The following is a 19,588-nucleotide window of genomic DNA, read 5'->3' on the forward strand; positions in this document are numbered from 1 at the left end:
TAATCAAACAATTTTACTTATTTTAAAACTCATTTAAAAAATTCAATATTCAATTCAAAATTTAATTCAAAACTCTTTTAAAACTCAAAACTAAACAAATTTTTTATTTTCGAATCATAATTTCAAAACTTACAAATTTAAAATACAATTCTATTATCAAATTATAATTCTACAATTCTACTAAACGCTACCTTCTTTTTATTTTTTGTGTTGGAATTTCGAAGGAACAATTTTAGGTGTTGTTTGGTTTTTGAGTTGAGACTAAAAAATCACAAAAGTGCAAAAAAAAAATTTAAAATCACAAAAGAATAAAAATCACAAAAAAATAAATAAAAAAAAATTTGTCATTCCAAAGTTAAAAGGTCAAATAAAAATACTAAACAATCAAAAAAGTCTAGGCTAAAAAAGTTTTAAAAAAATCAAAAAAAGAAAAATAAAAAAAAAAAAAAACCAAAAAATCAACTAAAAAAAAGTCATCGCCTGTGTCAGCACCGATCAGAGTCTAGGTGCTCTCAGAGTCAGCACTCTTCCAATCAGCGCCTCCATGGTATTTTCCTTCTCCTCAACACACTTGGTTCTGTCAGTCTTCTGATTCTTCTAGTTTTTGCTGTGTCTTTCTACTAAAGCTGCTTATTCTATCATCTGTAATCACCTTTTTCTGTACTTGATAGGCACAATAGAACTAATTTAGAGATACCCAAATCAAGATTCCTTCAAATTTCATCAAACTGTAGAAACTAGAAGGAACCCTTTTAACAATTAATACATTTGAACTTCATCTTTTGCCTCAATCTTTGTATTTTGGGTCAAGAAAAAAACATGGGTTTTGGTTTATCTGTGCTGATAGGGTTGAAGGCAACTGTTCTATTCTTGGTATTTGCTTACCTTAGAGTCCTTGGTTTCAAATTGTTGTCACTACCCGTGTTGTACGCATCTTTGATTTCCATGTTGGTCTCAATTGCTTCTCACCCATATATTAATCTTCCCATTCTTTTGGGGAAAAACCCAGATGGGACTTTCCCCATTTGGTCATTAATTATGTTCAGTCCATACTTGTATTTTGTCCGTGGTTTCTCGGCGTTGCGAAGATTCAGCAGTGGGGAGGCTCCTTATAGCCAAATTAGTGAGGGTTTGTATGTTGGAGGGTGGCCTTGTTCACCTGAAAAACTGCCTCCTGGAAATCCTGCTATTATTGATTGTACTTGTGAATTGCCAAGGAATTTAGAATTACCAGGACATGGATATTTGTGCATACCCACTTGGGATACGAGGTCACCTCGGCTGAGTGAAATGGAATCCGCAATTCAGTGGGCTTGTAGGAAGAGAGCTCAGAAAATACCGATCTTCATTCACTGTGCATATGGTATGATTTGAACTTCCTATGAGTTTCATGTTTTAGTATTGAAGCAAACTTGGCTTATGAAGTACTTGTTTCTAATCCTTGATGTTTTTATGTTGTTACAAAATTGCTTGATTCTTGTCTGGTTTTATATCGATAAACTGTCCATGAAAACTTCTTTCTGGTATCTTGAATAAGGGGTTGTTTGGGGTGTCCTAAATAAGTACACTTTTTGTCTTTTTGGACTAAAAAATTGAGGAAGAAAATATGGATGTTTGGGTTAACTTTTTAACTTTTTATGGAAAAATGTGTAATAAAAAATTGTAAAAATTGATTTGTAGGAAAAAAATAGGATTGAGAGTTATGCAGCCGTAATTGTTGACTTTTGGTGAATAGTGTTAACTTTTTAATTTTTTGGCTTTTTGACTTTTTTACAATATGCCAAACTTGGCCTAAGTGTCTCTTTACGTAGTTGTCAATTGGCAAGGAACATAAGTTCCATTTGTTTTCAATGGAATGGCTGAAACATTTTCATGTCCTAATTGACCGAAAAGAAATGCTCGTGGAATTATGAATTTTTGTTTGCATAAAAACACAGCAGAATATAGCAAAACACACAAACAAACTGTGCAATATACTGAAACAATAAGTTGTGTTGACGCAAACAATAAGTCATTTTCTTTTGGAAATATATAAAAGACTCTTAATATTGTAATACTATTATTATTACTGACTAAGTAAAGTTTTAGAGCTTATTTTGTTGGATCTTACACATTTTTAGAGTCATCTACATTTGAGTTTTAATAAAATTGAGTTGTTTGACAATACTTAATAATTTTTGGTATATATACGTATTACAATTGTTCTTTTATGTGATATATACATCTCAATATGTTTAATTAATCAATCATTAGGTTTTCATACATTTATGCAAATTTCAATTTATGTTACGAAGCATTTCTATGTATATTCAATTTCTTTTTGTCGATTCAAAATGTTTCTGAATGATTTTCATTTCCATGCTAAATTAAACACCCAGAGTCATCTTTACACAAATAGGGGGTGAAATTTCATCTTTGCTAGTGTGATTTTCACCAACCAATCAATAGTTTGTATTTTGAGCTATTGACCAAGCAAAAAATCTCATTTCCACAGATCAAAATTGACCCCAAACTATGATTGAGAACATTGAAGCAAACTCTTGATCTCCTAATGATTATGCAACTAATGACCAAATCCCATATAAGAGCATCAATTCACTGTCCTTCCAAGAAGAAGAAAAACCTTAACTTCAATTTTGTGGCACTCTCTAAAAGGAAAGGAACCTTGGCTTGATGGTGATGCTTTATCAAACTGCTCCCTGCTTCTTATATCATAATAGATTAAAATGCTTGGACACATGATTTTCAATTTTCCACAATATTTGCAAGGAAGCCTCCTGCTTGATTTGATTGCTCCTCCATCAGAAATTTTTTCAGATGATCTCATTTTTAAGGGCCTAGCAACTTCAAAATGGGATCTCTTTCTATATTAGCCTTTATAAGGAAAGTAGATTCTTAAGGTACTTTGATTTTCAGGAGGTTGTTTCTTTACTTCCTCAGGAAGGGGTCAGGTGTACAAAGGCCCCTTTGAAAGTGATGTTCTTTGTTTTGACTACTGTATTAGAAGCCAGTTTGACTTATTAATCTAAAAAAGTGGACATATTTCATTACTGATTGCTTTTGTATTTGCCAACAAGAGAAAACTTTTAATCTCCTGCTTATTCACTTTGGAGTTTTGGCACTTGTTATTCTTAGTTTTGGAGTAGATGGCTCGTCCTGGTTTCTTTTTGGGCTAATTGGATGGTTAGGCTGGTAGGTGTTCACAAAGAGGTAGGAAGAGTTGCCATTTGGCTCCTTACGCTTGATGTGGTTGATTTGTCTTGAGCATAATGGTTGGTCTTTTGAAAAAAATGAAGTTCCTGCCTATAGATTGACATACTCATTATTGTTTGTCTTTTGTATTATTGCCATCGGGGGTCATTTTCAACTTTTCTCTCTTTTGTAAGTTTGGTACGGGCTGTAATTTCATATTGATAAATTGGGTAGTCTTCTTTTTGGTATATCTTGTGAGTACATGGGTCACACCCTGTTTTCTTGGTGCTATTTAATGAAATACTTGCTTTTAAAAAAAAAAAAAAAAAAAAAAAAGCTTAATGTATTTTTTAATACTATCAAGGTTCAAATCATAAGAAAATGGCGCCTTTTAACTTATATTTAGATTACACTATTTTGTATGTCTTATATATAGGTTTGAGGGAAGGGAAAGCTTTAAAGTTCTTCCCTTCTCCAGCATTTTTTTTTTATATTTTATTTTAAGAAGAAAGAAGAGAAATGTAGAAATCTGGAAAGCATTCTCTCTCTGTGGGCCTACAAGAACTATAATATTGAAGTGATTATGAGTGATTGGAGACAAGTACAAATTCAGGAGAAGGTATAATCAAAAAAGGACTTAAGTGAGCTTCTTCCTTCATATCCAATTCTTGTCTATAACCAATCTGATTATACATTTCAAGCTTTCGACTATTGTATATTCTCTTCATTTTAAGTGAGGAATCAAATGATGCGAAAAGTTTACATGGGGCCAACTGAAATAAAGGTTGTAGTTAGGAATGTGTTTTTTTTTTTTTTTTTTTGGTATTGCCAACTTCTTTGGTTCAGCTTCTCCATTATAGCGCAGCAAATCACTGATTACGTGAATCTTGTACTGATAATTCTTTTCATGCTAAGATCATGCAAAGTCCCAAAATGTGGTGTACTGGAAAATTTTCAACGCAGATTGGTATAATTGGAAGAATTTGCTACTGGCCTTCCATCAAGGATATGTATGTTTTGAAACTACCGCTGCCAAAGCTATGATTTGTTCTAGTAGTTAGTGTTTTAATGAAGTAATAAGTAATATCATGTAGGAGAGATGGACGGGTGTTTCTAGGTATAGCAGTGGAACTGGCTCATCCTGACAGTAGCAGAATGGACAGAGCTTGAGCTCAACTGGTTAACTCACTGAGAACCAAAACATGCTTAGATAGGATTGCCTTCTTTGCAAAGACATAAGCCGCAACGAATTTCATCAATTTTCTAAAATTTTGACCTTCACTTTCCATTTGGGTTTGAGCTTATTCAAAAAGTTTTGCATTTTAAAACTTATTTCAGTTTCAGCATCTTAAAGTACTCCCTCTGTCTAAAAATATTATTTCCTTATTTTATTTTTTATTGTCCCAAAATATTAGTCTCCTTTTCAAAAATCAAGGACTAAAATAACATGAATTTGTTGGAGATAAGATTATATTGTCAAAGATATCATAAGATATGGACATCTCATGATTTGTGCTTCTCATGATTTTTTGTATCTTTGATTTATTTTAATTCTTTAATTGAATGGATTTAATTCCATCTCTCATCCTATATATATAGTGTATCATTTAAACAAGAGGATAAAAGATGTAGCCGTTTAGGACTTTGTGTGTGTGGATAAAGGCCAATTGGCTGAAGCATATTAAACCTTTGTGTTCTTTCTTTTCTCTTTTCTGTCTTGATTATCTCTTTATGTTCAACCTTAGTGCCTTATTACAAAATTCAACTTTGTATCAGAGCCTACCAAACCATAGCCATATTTCCCTCTAGAGTTCTTTCTTACTCCATATTATTCTTTTTTTGGTTATCAAGGTGTTTTTCCCTTTTCCTTGTGTTGATCACTGGTTTGCTGATGTGGCAAGCAAACTTTGTTATTTTTACTTGTTTTGGGACTGCCAGTATATTTGGTAGCATTATTCCATGATACGCCAAGTTTTTCGGCTACTTCTCTACCCTTTTGGGGTCCCTGTGCTGATATTGTAAACACATATTTGGTTCTTTTTTGTTTTTGGGCCACCGTTGTGTTCAGTAGCATTCGTTGTGATACGTCGTTCTTTCGGCATTGTTGCTTTTGTTAGCATATTATATTAAGTGATAGCATATGATATTCGCCGAAAGGCACACTAGGGTCTGTCTGTAATCACTGTAATCATTTTATGCACTCAGGGATAGCACTCAGGGATCATCTTGTAAATTGCATTTCTTGTAAACCCTAATCTTCTTTTATAAATAGGGGATGATATTCTATCTTCCCCAAGCTGGTTACCCAAGCTTCATGGTATCAGAGCTACACCTCTAGGGTTAGGGTTCAAAACCGTACCTAGTTGGATCATCTGCTTCGTCGATCTTCAGCCACCGTCGTCACTCCGCTTCGTCTTCATCAGCCGCTTCGTCTTCATCAGCCGATTGGATCATCTGCTTCGTCTTCGTTGATCTCCTGCTTCGTCGATCTCCTCAGGTCCTCAGCTCGTCTTCGTCTTCTCCTCAGCTCGTCGATCTCATCGCCCTCGTCGTCCTCAGCTCCTCTGTCGTCTCCGTCACTCGTCGCCCTCAGCTTCGTCACTCGTCGTCCCTCGTCGTCCTCACTGTGGTATGATACTCTAGTATATCTATAAATATATGTATATATCCTGATATCTACATAAATCAATCAAAAAAAAAAAAAAAAAACAAAAACAAAACAAAAACAAAAACAAAAAAAAAACAAAAAAAAATCAATAAAAATCAATAAAAAAAAAAACAAAAAAAAAACAAAAAAAAAAACAAAAAAAAAAAAAAAACAAAAACAAAAATGGTTTCTTAATTTTGTTATATCTTTATAGTGGTCATTGTGCCTGTTATATCACTACCACCTTCCAGGTTTGTGATTGCCCCTAGTTGTGTTGCGGGTTCGGTAGTATTGTATCTATGACAGATTCCACCAGTGTGTCCCCTTCTTCTCAAACACCAAAGAGTGAGAGTCCCATTCTACCTACTGCCATGATTGAGAATCCCAACCCTAGTCTGAAAATCACCACCTCTCTATTTAATGGTCAGAACTACCTAGCATGGTCCCAAAGTTTGACTATGTTTTTGAAGAGCAGAGGGAAGATGGGATATGTTGATGGCAGGATACAGGCCCCTAGTACCACTGACTCAAGTTATGAACAATGGGAGATTACTAACTCTTTAATTATGAGTTGGCTTATCCATTCGATGGTTCCAGAACTTGGTGAGGGCTACTTGTCTATGGAGACTGCCCAGGATGTTTGGGAGGCTGTGGCTGTTACCTATTCCCGCAAAGGGAATTTTTCACAGGCATTTGAGTTGCGCCGCTCTATTGAGAGCACACTTCAGGGGGAGCAAACTGTTCTTCAGTACTTCACTTTCCTCACCAACGGCTGGAAACGCCTTGATCACCTGGAAGACTATAAGCCCGTTTGCCCTACTGATTCTGTCGGGTACAAGAAGTTCATCGCACGGGAACGGGTCTTTAAATTTTTGGCCGGCCTAAATGTGGAGTATGATCCAGTTAGGGGTCGAGTTCTGAGTATGGATACTCTTCCTTCACTTCAGGAGGCATTTTCCTATGTACAAAATGAGGAGAGTCGCCGGTCTGCTATGATGTCCCCTGTCTCTACTGACCGTTCCGCATTACTGTCTACTCCTCGAGATGGCCTCAGCCTGCCTCATCCGTCTGCTGCTAAGGAGTCTGTATTTTGTGATTATTGCAAGAAGCCGCGGCATACTCGTGAGACGTGTTGGAAGCTTCATGGGACTCCATCCGGGGGTCGCAGTGATCGGTCTGGTTCTCGAGGAGGTCGGTCAGGTCAATCTAGGGGACGTGGTTCCTATTCCCGGGCTCATCAGTCTAGTGCCGTTGATACCCTTGATACTACTTCTACTTCTGTTACCCAAGCTTCTGACACTGAGCTGGAGGATGCTTTGCGCCAATTGTTGGACCGCCGATCTTCTACTGCTCTCAGTACCGCTTCCTCATCCTTTGCCCGCTCAGGTAACTTAGCATCTTCTCCTTGTGCTTTCCTGTGTCATACATCTTTGCCTTGGATTATTGATTCTGGTGCCTCAGATCATATGTCTGGCTCCGCTGATCTTTTCTCTGTCTATAAGCCCTCTTCAGGTCAGGACAAAGTTAGGATTGCCGATGGAACTGTTTCTTCCATTTCTGGCAAAGGTTTAGTCCAAGTCACTCCTACCATACATCTATCTTCTGTTCTCCATGTTCCCAAGTTTTCTGTTAATCTATTATCCTTAAGTCGTCTTACCCAGGATTTGAATTGTCGTGTGACGTTTTTTCCTGATCATTGTCTTTTTCAGGACCTTGTCACGAGGAGGACGATTGGCAGTGGTAGTGCAGCAAATGGTCTCTACTTCCTAGATCAACCGGACAAACTTGCTTATTCTTCCACCACGTCTTCTACTACCCCCGCTGATGTATGGCTGTGGCATCGGCGTCTTGGGCATCCCTCCTTTCATTTACTTAAGCATTTATTTCCTTCTAGTTTCGCAAATCATCATGTGTCTGACTTTCTTTGTGAGTCTTGTCAACTTGGAAAACAACATAGAGCTTCTTTTGCTCCCAGTTTGAATAAAAGCTTTGTTCCTTTTTCATTAATACATTCTGATGTTTGGGGTCCCTCTCGTGTTCTGTCTGTGAAAGGTCATCGCTGGTTTGTTACATTTATTGATGATTTTTCTCGTGCTACTTGGGTGTATCTCATGAAAGATAAAAGTGAGGTTTTCTCTGTGTTTCGCACTTTTCATAAGATGATTTGTACTCAGTTTGGGGCCACTATCAAAATCTTTCGTTCTGATAATGGCGGGGAATACATCGATTCTAGGTTAGGACAATATTTCTCTACTCATGGCATTATCCATCAGACCTCTTGCACCAATACCCCTCAACAAAATGGGGTGGCCGAACGCAAGAATCGGCATCTTCTTGACATGGCTCGGTGCATGTGTTTTTTTATGCATGTGCCTCGACCCTATTGGGGCGACGCTGTTCTCACCGCTGCCCATCTTATTAATCGTCTCCCTACCCAGGTCTTGGCCAAACAGGCTCCGCTTCACGTCCTCCTCGGTTCTCAGTCCTTGTTTTCTATTCCTCCTAAAATATTTGGTTGTGTCTGTTTTGTCCATAATCACTCTCCCTCTCGTGGTAAGTTGGACCCTCGCTCCCTCAAGTGTGTTTTCCTTGGTTACTCTCCTACTCAAAAGGGGTATAAATGTTACCACCCTTCGTCTCGTAAGTGGTTTGTGTCCATGGATGTCACTTTCTTTGAATCCCAGTCCTATTTCTTGTCCTCTCCGGTGTCACCGTCCTCATTTCCGGGGGAGCCTTGGTGTGAAGTGAGTCCTGTGCCTCCTATGGTGGAACCAGTTGTTCTTGCACCACCCTCTACTACTGTGCTTCCTATGGTGGAACCAGTTGTTCTTGAACCCCCCTCTTCTACTGGGACTATAGAACCCACTGTCACCAAGAATACGGACGGGCATGTTTATGTCCGGGACATAGACAGAAAACAAGTTAACTGGATACACGGGACCGTTTCTGCTACCCCACTGCCATCTCCTGCTTCTGATGAGAGTCGAGGTAACTTTGAATCTCTCGAGTCCATTGATCTTGATGTTCCTATTGCCAAGAGGAAGGGTGTGAGATCTTGTACTCAACATCCTATCTCACAGTTTGTATCATACTCTCATTTGTCATCCTCATATAGAGCGTTTGTGTCCAATATTTCCTCTGTTAGCATTCCTAACCATTTTCAGGATGCTCTTGCTACCTCTGAATGGAAACTAGCCATGATTGAGGAAATGAAAGCACTTAGGAAGAATGGCACTTGGGAATTGACTGAGTTACCTCCGGGCAAACGACCTGTGGGATGTAAATGGGTATATACTGTGAAACACAAAGCAGATGGGTCTATTGAGCGTTACAAGGCAAGACTTGTGGCAAAAGGGTTTACTCAGACATATGGCATTGATTATCAGGAGACCTTCGCACCCGTGGCTAAAATGAATTCAGTCAGAATACTTCTCTCTTTAGCAGCTAATCTAGATTGGCCGCTTTATCAGTTTGATGTCAAGAATGCTTTTCTCCATGGTGACCTCGAAGAAGAAGTATATATGGACATTCCTCCAGGTTTTAAGGATCATCAAACAGAAGGCAAAGTATGCAAACTTCGGAAGTCATTATATGGTCTCAAACAGTCTCCAAGGGCTTGGTTTGAGAGATTCACTCAGGCTATGATTAAATATGGCTTCAAACAAAGTCAGGCAGATCACACATTGTTTGTGAAACATTCCTCACACGGTAAGACTACAACACTTATTGTTTATGTAGATGACATAGTTCTTACAGGCAATGATAGTGGGGAAATACCTCTGTTGAAGAAATATTTAGCTAAAGAGTTTGAAATCAAAGACTTGGGCAGCTTGAAGTATTTTCTGGGCATTGAAGTTGCTCGCTCTAAGGATGGGATATTTATCTCACAGAGAAAATATGTGCTTGACCTGTTGAAGGAAACTGGGATGCTTGGCTGCAAGGCATGTGCCACCCCCCTGGAACCCAATCAGAAATTAGGGGATGATGAAGGAGGAGAAGTTGTGGATAGGGGGAGCTATCAACGATTAGTGGGTAAGCTCATTTACCTCTCTCACTCCCGTCCTGATATTGCTGTTGCTGTCAGTATAGTTAGTCAGTTTATGCATGCTCCTCATCAGATTCACCTTGAGGCTGTAATGAGAATCTTGAGGTATTTGAAGTCTGCTCCTGGTAAGGGTCTGTATTTTTCAAAGTATGATCATCTTCGTGTAGAAGCCTATACAGATGCTGACTGGGCTGGGTCAGTAACTGATAGGAGATCAATTTCAGACCATGTTTGTTTGGGTGGACATGAGCTTGGGATTAGACTAATAGTCCAATAAAATTATTAATCCGATGTTTGGTTAAACAATTGAAGTACGGACTAATTATTTTAAACTTGACTATTAGTTAAGATAGGATACATAATCCAACGGATTCGTAGTCCTAGGACTATTAGTCATGGGAATGCTAATCCAGTCCGCCCAAACAAACATGGCCTCAGGGTATTGCACATTTGTTGGCGGCAACCTAGTTACTTGGAGGAGTAAGAAACAGAATGTGGTTGCCAGGTCAAGCGCAGAAGCTGAGTTTAGAGCTATGGCACAAGGTGTGTGTGAACTTTTATGGATCAAATTATTGTTGCGTGATCTAGGTATTGATCAGACGGACTCCATGCGGTTATACTGTGACAATAAGGCCGCCATCAACATCGCTCACAATCCAGTTCAACATGACAGGACAAAACATGTTGAGATTGATCGCCACTTCATTAAGGAGAAACTCACTAGTGGTATCATTTGTACTCCCTTTGTCCAGTCTGGTGAACAACTTGCTGACATTCTCACCAAGGGAATTGGGAATAAACCATTTCATGACATCGTAGGCAAGCTGGGCATGAGAGATATCTTCGCACCAGCTTGAGGGGGAGTGTTAGCATATTATATTAAGTGATAACATATGATATTCGCCGAAAGGCACACTAGGGTCTGTCTGTAATCACTGTAATCATTTTATGCACTCAGGGATAGCACTCAGGGATCATCTTGTAAATTGCATTTCTTGTAAACCCTAATCTTCTTTTATAAATAGGGGATGATATTCTATCTTCCCCAAGCTGGTTACCCAAGCTTCAGCTTTCTCTCTGTCGGTTGGTTTCTGTTGTTGCCATCATGACTAAGTTGATTCGTTGCCTATGAACGTTTCTCAGTTGCAAGATGTTGATTCCTTACCTATGTTCTCCGAAATTGTCATTAAAGGAAGTTATTACAATTGTTGTCGGCTTTCAACAACTCAATTGTAGTTGTTTGTGATGATCATCATATTTTTGAGTTCAAGATGGACACTTCACTTCAACCATTCTGTGTTCCAACTTGAGGGGGGTGTTGGAGATAAGATTATGTTAAAACCTATCACCTACTTCACCCACTTAAACCTACTCCACTAAACCTAACCCACTACACCACTACCACCTCACCTACTCCACTAAACCTAACCCACTACACCACTACCACCTCCACTTCACCTACTCCTTACCTACTACACACTCACCCTCTTCTATATATAGGAATCATGAATCATTGTAATAAATCAATAAACATCAATCAATAATACATAAATTTTTACATGGTATCAGAGCAAGGTTAAGACCTTAGTATTTCTCGCTTCACCGGCGGGCGGCAACCTCGCCTTGGCCGCCCGCCGGACCTCAACCTATTCCGCTTATTTTCTACACATACCTTGACTTCTTCAACATTTTCTTACACCCCTCCTCCGCTATGTCGGCGGCGGCACCCGCATCATCGTCTAGCCTCTATCGCCGTTCACCTCGCCTCTCACATATCCGTGGTTGTACTCTTACTCCTCGTCGTCGTCGTTGGCGTTTCTGGCGCTGCTTTTCTGCTCGTCACTGCTGTTTTTTTTCCCGATTTGCTCTCTCTCTCTTAGCCATGGATTTGGGTGTGGGGTGTAGAGCTGTGGCTCTGTTGTTGGTAGCCATGTTTGCTGGCTTGAAGGTTTCAATGGCAGCAGTGTACAAGGTTGGGGACTCCGCTGGTTGAACCATCATTGGGAATATTGATTACAAGGCCTGGGCTGCTTCCAAGACGTTTCATGTTGGAGATGTCATCATTTTCGAATACAATTTTCAATGTCACGTGTTGCAAGTGCCCCACAAAGAATACCAAGCCTGCAGAAGTGTAAGACAGTAACATGCATCTTCACATACAGCTTGGGTAATGTGTAACTATCAAAAGCACAAGCTTCTTGGACATCCCTCTCTCTCTCTCTCCATGGACCCAACATCATCATCATGCACCCACTCTATCTCCCTCTCTCTCATCTTTTCCCACTTTCAAACCCACTTTAATCATATCTCTCCTTTCTCTTAATTTATTTCATCCACAAATATTTTTCTCTATTTTCTTTATCCATTATTTTCTTTTATTTTATTTTTCTTATTAAACAAAACAACACCACAAAATAACACCAACAACATCCACAACCTTGTCATTTTATTCATATCAGGGGATCAACCCCGATCACACTTTTACATCAAAAAAAAAAAAAAAAAAAAAAAAACCCACACAAACAAAAACAAAACTACCACACCCACAGTGGGATTTTTCTTCTCTACTCAGCCACCGGTCTTTTCTTCTTGCCTCCGTCCTGGGTGGTCCTTGCCGGTGTTGCCTCCGTGCTTCCTAGACCACCAAGCAAGTTGCCTCCTCCCTGCTCCTCCACTACAGCATACGGTGGACCTCCAAATCGGAACATCACGGTGGCCTTCCGCTTCAGCTCCTTATTTTCCGCCTTTAGCACACTTAACTCTGCTCGCGCATCCTTATACATGTGTTGGAGCAGAGCCAGTTGGGCGTTTAACTGCTGCACCTCATTTGTCCTACTCTGCAGCCGGTTCGACAAATTTGTAACCGCAGTCATGGTTTCCACACATGACTTCAATGTATACTGATTGGCCTCCACATCCGACTGCACTGCCATTCTTTGCTCCACCGACCGCATCGGAAAGTTCAACGGAGCAAAACCAGAGGTGTTTGGTTGAGGTTCACGGGCCTCCGCACCAGTTATCTCTCTTGTTGACTCGTTGAGGTCGGGAAAGAGAGTGAGTAGACCACGGGATGAAGAGGCCATATTCTGGGTAGCTGAACGGGAAGAAGAGGCCATGTTTTTTGGGTTGCTGAGTGTTTCAGCGAAATAGCGATTTCAGACTGATAATATTCGGAAGGGGAGTGTTTCAAGATTTGCAGCTCTTAGAGGCAATCTCTCAGAAAAACGAATATCTCTCTCAGAAAATGAAGAGTTTTTTCAGAAGTTTTTTCCCAGGTTTTTTTGTCTTCGCTTCTGCCTCAAGCACAGCCTCCGCATTGGTTTATATCGACACTGACGACGCGGCCGACACGCCACTCTGTCACTCACGTGCCTCGCCGCGTCTCCGGCTCACCTTTTGATGGCTCGACGCTTTCTGTCGGGCACGACTTTTGATGAAGTGGGCGCGCCTTTTGAGGGCGCAACTTTTGATGGCACGTCTTTTTATGGATTGGGCACGCCTTTTGATGGCACGCCTTTTGAAAGATTGGACACACCTTTTGAGGGTGCGACTTTTTAAGGGTCCGACAAGACTCTGTAAACTGTCCCGACATTGATTCCGGTTAGCTCCTTCATGGGTCCGACAAGACTCTGTAAACTGTCTCGACATTGATTCCGGTTAGCTCCTTTATGGGTCCGACAAGACTCTGTAAACTGTCCCGACATTGATTCCGGTTAGCTCCTTTATGGGTCCGACAAGACTCTGTAAACTGTCCCGACATTGATTCCGGTTAGTTTCTACAAGGGTCCAGCAAGACTCTGTAAACTGTCACAACAACTGTCACAACATTGTCTGCTACAACGGTCCGACATGATCCCATAAACTGTCTTCTACATCGGTCTGACACCACCATACAGTGTCCTCTACAACGTTATGACACCCCCATACAGTGTCCTCTACAACGTTATGACACCCCCATACCGTGTCCTCTACAACGTTATGACACCCCCATACCGTGTCCTCTACAACGTTATGACACCACCATCCAGTGTCTTCACCAATGGTCTGACACGACCATACAGTGTCACCTATCCTCTTTTATTTTTATGTATTTTCTTGTTTTGTAACTCTCTCCAAACTCAAGTTGGTTAGTTCCTATCTCCCTTGAGTTTGCGGGGGGCTGTTAAAACCTATCACCTACTTCACCCACTTAAACCTACTCCACTAAACCTAACCCACTACACCACTACCACCTCACCTACTCCACTAAACCTAACCCACTACACCACTACCACCTCCACTTCACCTACTCCTTACCTACTACACACTCACCCTCTTCTATATATAGGAATCATGAATCATTGTAATAAATCAATAAACATCAATCAATAATACATAAATTTTTACAGATTATATTATCAAAGATATCATAAGATATGGAAGTTATTAGAAGATATAGAGATCTTATGATTTGTGTTTCTCATGATTTTTTATATTTTTGACTTATTTTAATTCCTTAATTGAATGGATTTGATTGTAGCTCTCATCCTATATATATGGTGTATCATGTAAATAAGAGTACAAAGTTGAGTGAATGAAAAATGTAGCCGTTTAGGGCTTTGTGTGTGGATGTAGGCCAATATTGGCTGAAGCACGTCAAACCTTTGTGTTCTTTCTTTTCTCTTTTCTATCTTTATTATCTCTCCATATTCAACATTATTGCCCTATTACAAAATTCAACTGAATTTCCTATCTTGTCCTTCTTTTAAATTCATTAACATTAATATTTTTGAAGTGTAATAATTGTACTACCAAAGGGTAGTTTTGGAAAGTTAATATTTTTGAAGTATAATAATTGTACGGGAGGCTCTATTTACACACCACCTTTTTTCTCAAGGCACACCATTAATTAATTTATTTTTTATTACAATTTTAACCTTAGGTGAAATGACTATAATGGACAAGCTATGATACACACCATTTATATAATTACCATAAAGGACCGGACAAACTACTCTTGTTCGAAAGAAATGGATCGAACAAATTACTCTTGTTCGACAAAAATGAACCGGACAAACTATTCTTGTTCGAAAGCCAAGTGTCGAACTCCATATTGTTCGACAGAAATTGACCGAACATATGTTTGGGGTTCGAAATTCCAGTGTCGAACAGTTCGGAAACTCAATCATGCGAATACAAATTTCATGGCAATGGAAAAAACTACCTAAGACCCTAAAATCTGAGCCAAATGAGAACTCACCTACTGTATCTCCAATGTGAGTTGTTTCCAACTGTGTTGAGCACCGCTGATGACGTCTTTGATGAGGAAAAAAGTGTATTCAGCAAATGGGTGTTCACCGTTTGAACAGAGAATGGAGGGGGAGATGGAATATCGTGGGTGGGTGAGGTGTGTGAGTGAGGTTAGATATGGAAGATTGTGGGTAGATTTTGAGTGGGGTGTGTGAGTGAGTGAGGGTAAAGATGGAAGGTTCTGGTGTGTATTGAGTAAAATATTAATTTATTAAATTATTATAGGTGTGCATTGAGAAATGGTTTGCCTTGAGATAAAATGTGATAGAGGCGCCCTAATTGTACTATAAAAAAAAAAAGTTGGATTCCCCAAAAGAGACTAATATTTTGGAACGAAGGAAGTAAATTTTATGCTATCCTAACAAAATTTTGAGGAAGTTTGGTATGTTTGGATTTCACTTCTTAGTTGCACGATCACAAACACCTACGTCACACGAACTCTTTGTTTTTTGGGAGGTACCTCGTGTCGACACGACACGACACGACACGACACGACACGGGTGCGGATGCGGGATATGGCCGGGATACGGCTCTTTACAAATGGATACGGGAGAAGAAACGAAAGAGGAGACAGCAAGGAGAGAACTTGGTCGCTACATCTATCTCTCTATTGCTGACTTCAATCCCTCTGGTCGCGTCCTTCGACTTTGTCTTCATCAACTTCGACTTCGTCTAGTGCCCTTCATCTTTGACGAGCACAACCATAAGCCCCTCTCTCTTTCTCTATCACGTCTCTCTCTCTCTCTCTCTCTCTCTCTCTCTCTCTCTCTTTTATTCTTTATATTCCATCCCTCTATTTTATTTTTTTTATAAAAATATTTGTTTTTAAAAATTGGGCTGAATCAAATAAGTAAAATAAAAATTTGGGCCTACTAAAATTTTGGCCAACAAATCTTTTAATATCATGGGCGGTTATGTGGCTAATTTATATGTTTGGTCCATAAATTATATATATCAAAAATTATTGGGTGTCAACTTTTTAACTCATGTTTATATAAAATATATATTTAATAAATAATTATTTGACGGATCCACGTATCCTTCATTTTTAGTTTTGAAGTGTTTGACCCTTAGATATGCACCCACACCCGATACTCGCACCCGAGTCCGTGGAATGTTGACGAACACCACTAAATTCATTTTTAAAACCTTCAACCTTAAAAATCACGAACACTATTGAATTCATTTTTAAAACCTCTAGGCATAAATTTTTAAATTAAAATGCTCCATGAAATTTTTGCTAAAGAGAAAATGGCATGCATGAAAAGTGTTTGATTGACGAGAGGGGTTAGAAGGTTATCAATGTTGAAAGCAATCACTGATTCCTAGATTTCTTACTTTTATTTTGTGTTTAATATTTATACCTTTTGACAACATAGAACTTATACCAAGTACAAAATTTTTAAATGAAATATTTGTGATATTCGAACACAAAGTGTTTAAATGAAATATTTGGTATTTGAACTACATTAATTGTTCTAATGCTTGGAAAATTTTGAGGCTTGTGATCAATTTTCTTTCCCAACTCATGAAATGCTTGCTCTAGGTCATGGACGAAGCGTTGCGGTGATATGTGCACTGTTGGTAGCTCTAGGTGTGGCTGATGATTGGAAAAATGCTGAGAAGTTAATTAAAGAAAAACGACCTCATATTAATATGAATGCTCTCCACCGTAAAGCCTTGGATGAATGGTCAATGCACAAGCTATCTACTGTGAAAAAAGGATGAAGAAATCCGTAAGTTCTGGAATTTGTCTAATGCTTCTGGATGATCTCAATTAGATAGGCCACATGGCAAAGTTGATTGCCTATTCTCTACTTTCATTCACTATGAATACTTATCCCTCATCTGTTGGTTGGGAATGACTGTATTATTGGTGTTACCTTTGTTATAACTCAGTTATATTATGATATTGTTGTTCTTTTATCGTCTCATTCTGTTTGTTGTCAAGATTTTATATTTGATAATGGATGGAATATTCAGTTTGATACCAACAAGGGGCAACTGGTTCAGTGATTGAAACCTGGCCTATCATCTTTGAGAATGTGGTTTTGAACCTAGGTTCGTCACATTTTGGAAATAATGCCAAAGATCAGGTCTATACCTAACTTATCTTTTCCGGAGCTCCATGAAATAAGGGTTAAACTGGGCATGCATTTTTATTGTTGTCCGATACCATCATTTACATAGATAAGATCTCTCGAATCATATATTGAGATACTACTTGATTGCTTCAAATATATACGGCAGAGATGCTTTTCAGTGTACAAGTGAAATTAGAAAAATAATGTCAGCTAGTTACCATCACCGTCACTGTCACAGACACTATCACTATCGTTACAATATCATCATAATCTTTTTCTTGTCAGGAAAAAAAAATATATATATATTATTGTTGCTTATTATAAATAAGTAAACCTTATTGTCTAAATTAAGAGCATATGTATGTTCCAGATGCAGTTATATATGAATAGGATGTTGCTGTCAATGTAGCATTAAATAATCAAGAGTCATTTTGTTGGATGCCACCCATAAGAAGCTTGCTTGTTGAATGTTGGCATAAAAAATGAGAACTTTTTTTAGTACACTGATGATCTCATTAGAAAACCTATAGTCTTTCTGGATTTTCTTGAGGATGAGCCTTTGGTTTGAGGTGGAGGAAGTGGATGCAAGATTGTCTTTGGGAGGAAGAAAAAAGAGCAGCTCAGTGCACGAGGCTCTCGCCATTGTGGGAATGTCAGATGTATGTAGCCTTATCCCAATACTGCGGGTTCTGGGAAAGGTCTTCTTTCTTTTCGCTTTTGATCGATTCTTCAGCCTCCCAAGGTTGAAGGCTTGGAGGGAGGAGCTTTCTTTTTTCCTTCCCTTATTTCGTGGTTGTGAATTATAACCATTTTATTTTTAAAATTGATGAGTAGAATCTTAAGAATTTAGCTGGCTTTTGCTGGTTTCGGTGTGTTTGGGAATACTCTAATATTGTGTTTGGTCGGAGGATTTGGGGAGGGATTTGAAAAAGGAAATGGAAAAGGTAGGTGAAATGTGAATAAATCATGCCTATATTTCACATAGTTTCACACACTTTTTCCCTTTTCCTTTCCCTTTCCAAATCTCTCTCCAAATTCCCCAACCAAACACAGCATAAATGGGCATTGGCATGAACAAGAACAACAAAAGGAACAAGCTTTTCTCCTTAGCTAGATCTGTTGGTTGTTATTCTTCCACAATGCCTCTAGAGTAAATTGGGATTGCATTTGAATGTCTATAAAGAGGTTTGACTTCCATGCTTGTATAAAGGTGCTGCAAAAATTCGTGGAGCACAGTTCTTCTCACATCTCAGAGGATTGTATTTCATCTCTTACTGTTTGATTCAGCACATGAGCCAGGAGACCGTAGCATTACCAAAGTGAATATTACTGGCACTTGAATGAGCAATCTTCCAATTTCCATGAACCATGAATTTTGTTAATTTCCTAGAAATAAAGCTTAATATCATAGATCCGCAGCCAAAATCAAATCTATGATTTTTGCATGATTTGGACATCTGAACTGGATGATTTCAAGATCAGAAGGGTGTCGGATTCTTCTATACCAAAATTATCCAAAAAATTGGCAATGTGGGAAAGCTTCAGAGAAGCCTGGGAAAAATCAAAATTCATTCCGTTTAGTTGTGTTTTCATTTTTTTTTTTTTTTTAGATTTAAAAAAAAAATTAAAGCAAGCCCACATTTTAGAAAACATCAAAAAGTTGTTTATGATTTTTTTTTTTTAATTCTGTTTTTGAACAAAAATAAAAATAATATGAAAATGATAACTGTTCAGTGAATTCAGCCTATTTGAGCAAAACCCAAATGAACATGAGCTACCATCCTTTTCCTCGAACCATCTGCCAAACGGTTAAAACTCAAATCCGAGCAAATACCCATCAGGGAAGTTTCTGAAATGCTGAAGCATTTGCAGGAGATGTGGTAGTTTCTAAATATACATTATCAAGCATAAAAGAAAATTGTTTATTAGAGAGGAAGTACTTCGATTTGATTTTTAATGTTTTCTGCAATACAACATCAAACTGATCATAGAACTGAATGGAAATACATTTCTATGTTTGGTGAAACTCTCAAATCATAATTCCACCCCTCTATTTGCACCATCAATTTAGATAGAGTTTTGAAAATGTGATTCCACCATACATTTCAAAACATATTTTTCTTTCACGTTTGGCATATCTCTCTCTTTCGTCTTCTCCATTCTAAAAAGCAAGGAAGGTTTTGAATTTTGTGTCTACCTCCCCCTAGACGTCCGGCCGGTTGACCGGAACAGTGTAAATTATTTATTTATTTTTTATTTTTTTGCAATTGTCAATCGCCACCTGTTATTTTGGGGGTGGGGTGGGGGGGGGAGAATTATATTTGTTTTTGA

The 19,588-nt window shown here is 38.6% G+C and overlaps 1 protein-coding gene across 1 annotated transcript; it reads left to right on the forward strand.

Moving 5' to 3' along the window:
* The first annotated feature begins 402 nt into the window (after positions 1–402).
* Positions 403–17,107, forward strand: LOC114319147 (uncharacterized). The gene is made up of 2 exons (XM_028266141.2): positions 403–1,363; positions 16,720–17,107. The coding sequence occupies exons 1-2, from the start codon at positions 820–822 to the stop codon at positions 16,899–16,901; spliced, it is 726 nt and encodes a 241-aa protein (XP_028121942.2). The 5' UTR covers positions 403–819; the 3' UTR covers positions 16,902–17,107.
* Positions 17,108–19,588: the final 2,481 nt, after the last annotated feature.

This window comes from Camellia sinensis, chromosome 8 (genome assembly GCF_055761805.1).
Source record: "Camellia sinensis isolate YWXY chromosome 8, ASM5576180v1, whole genome shotgun sequence".
Lineage (NCBI taxonomy): Eukaryota > Viridiplantae > Streptophyta > Magnoliopsida > Ericales > Theaceae > Camellia > Camellia sinensis.

Excerpts from the sequence above, each read along its gene's own strand:
- LOC114319147 (XM_028266141.2), top strand. The coding sequence starts at position 820 with ATGGGTTTTGGTTTATCTGTGCTGATAGGGTTGAAGGCAACTGTTCTA. Across the intron at positions 1,364-16,719 it reads CTTCATTCACTGTGCATATG|GTCATGGACGAAGCGTTGCG; the intron begins GTATGATTTGAA and ends TGCTTGCTCTAG.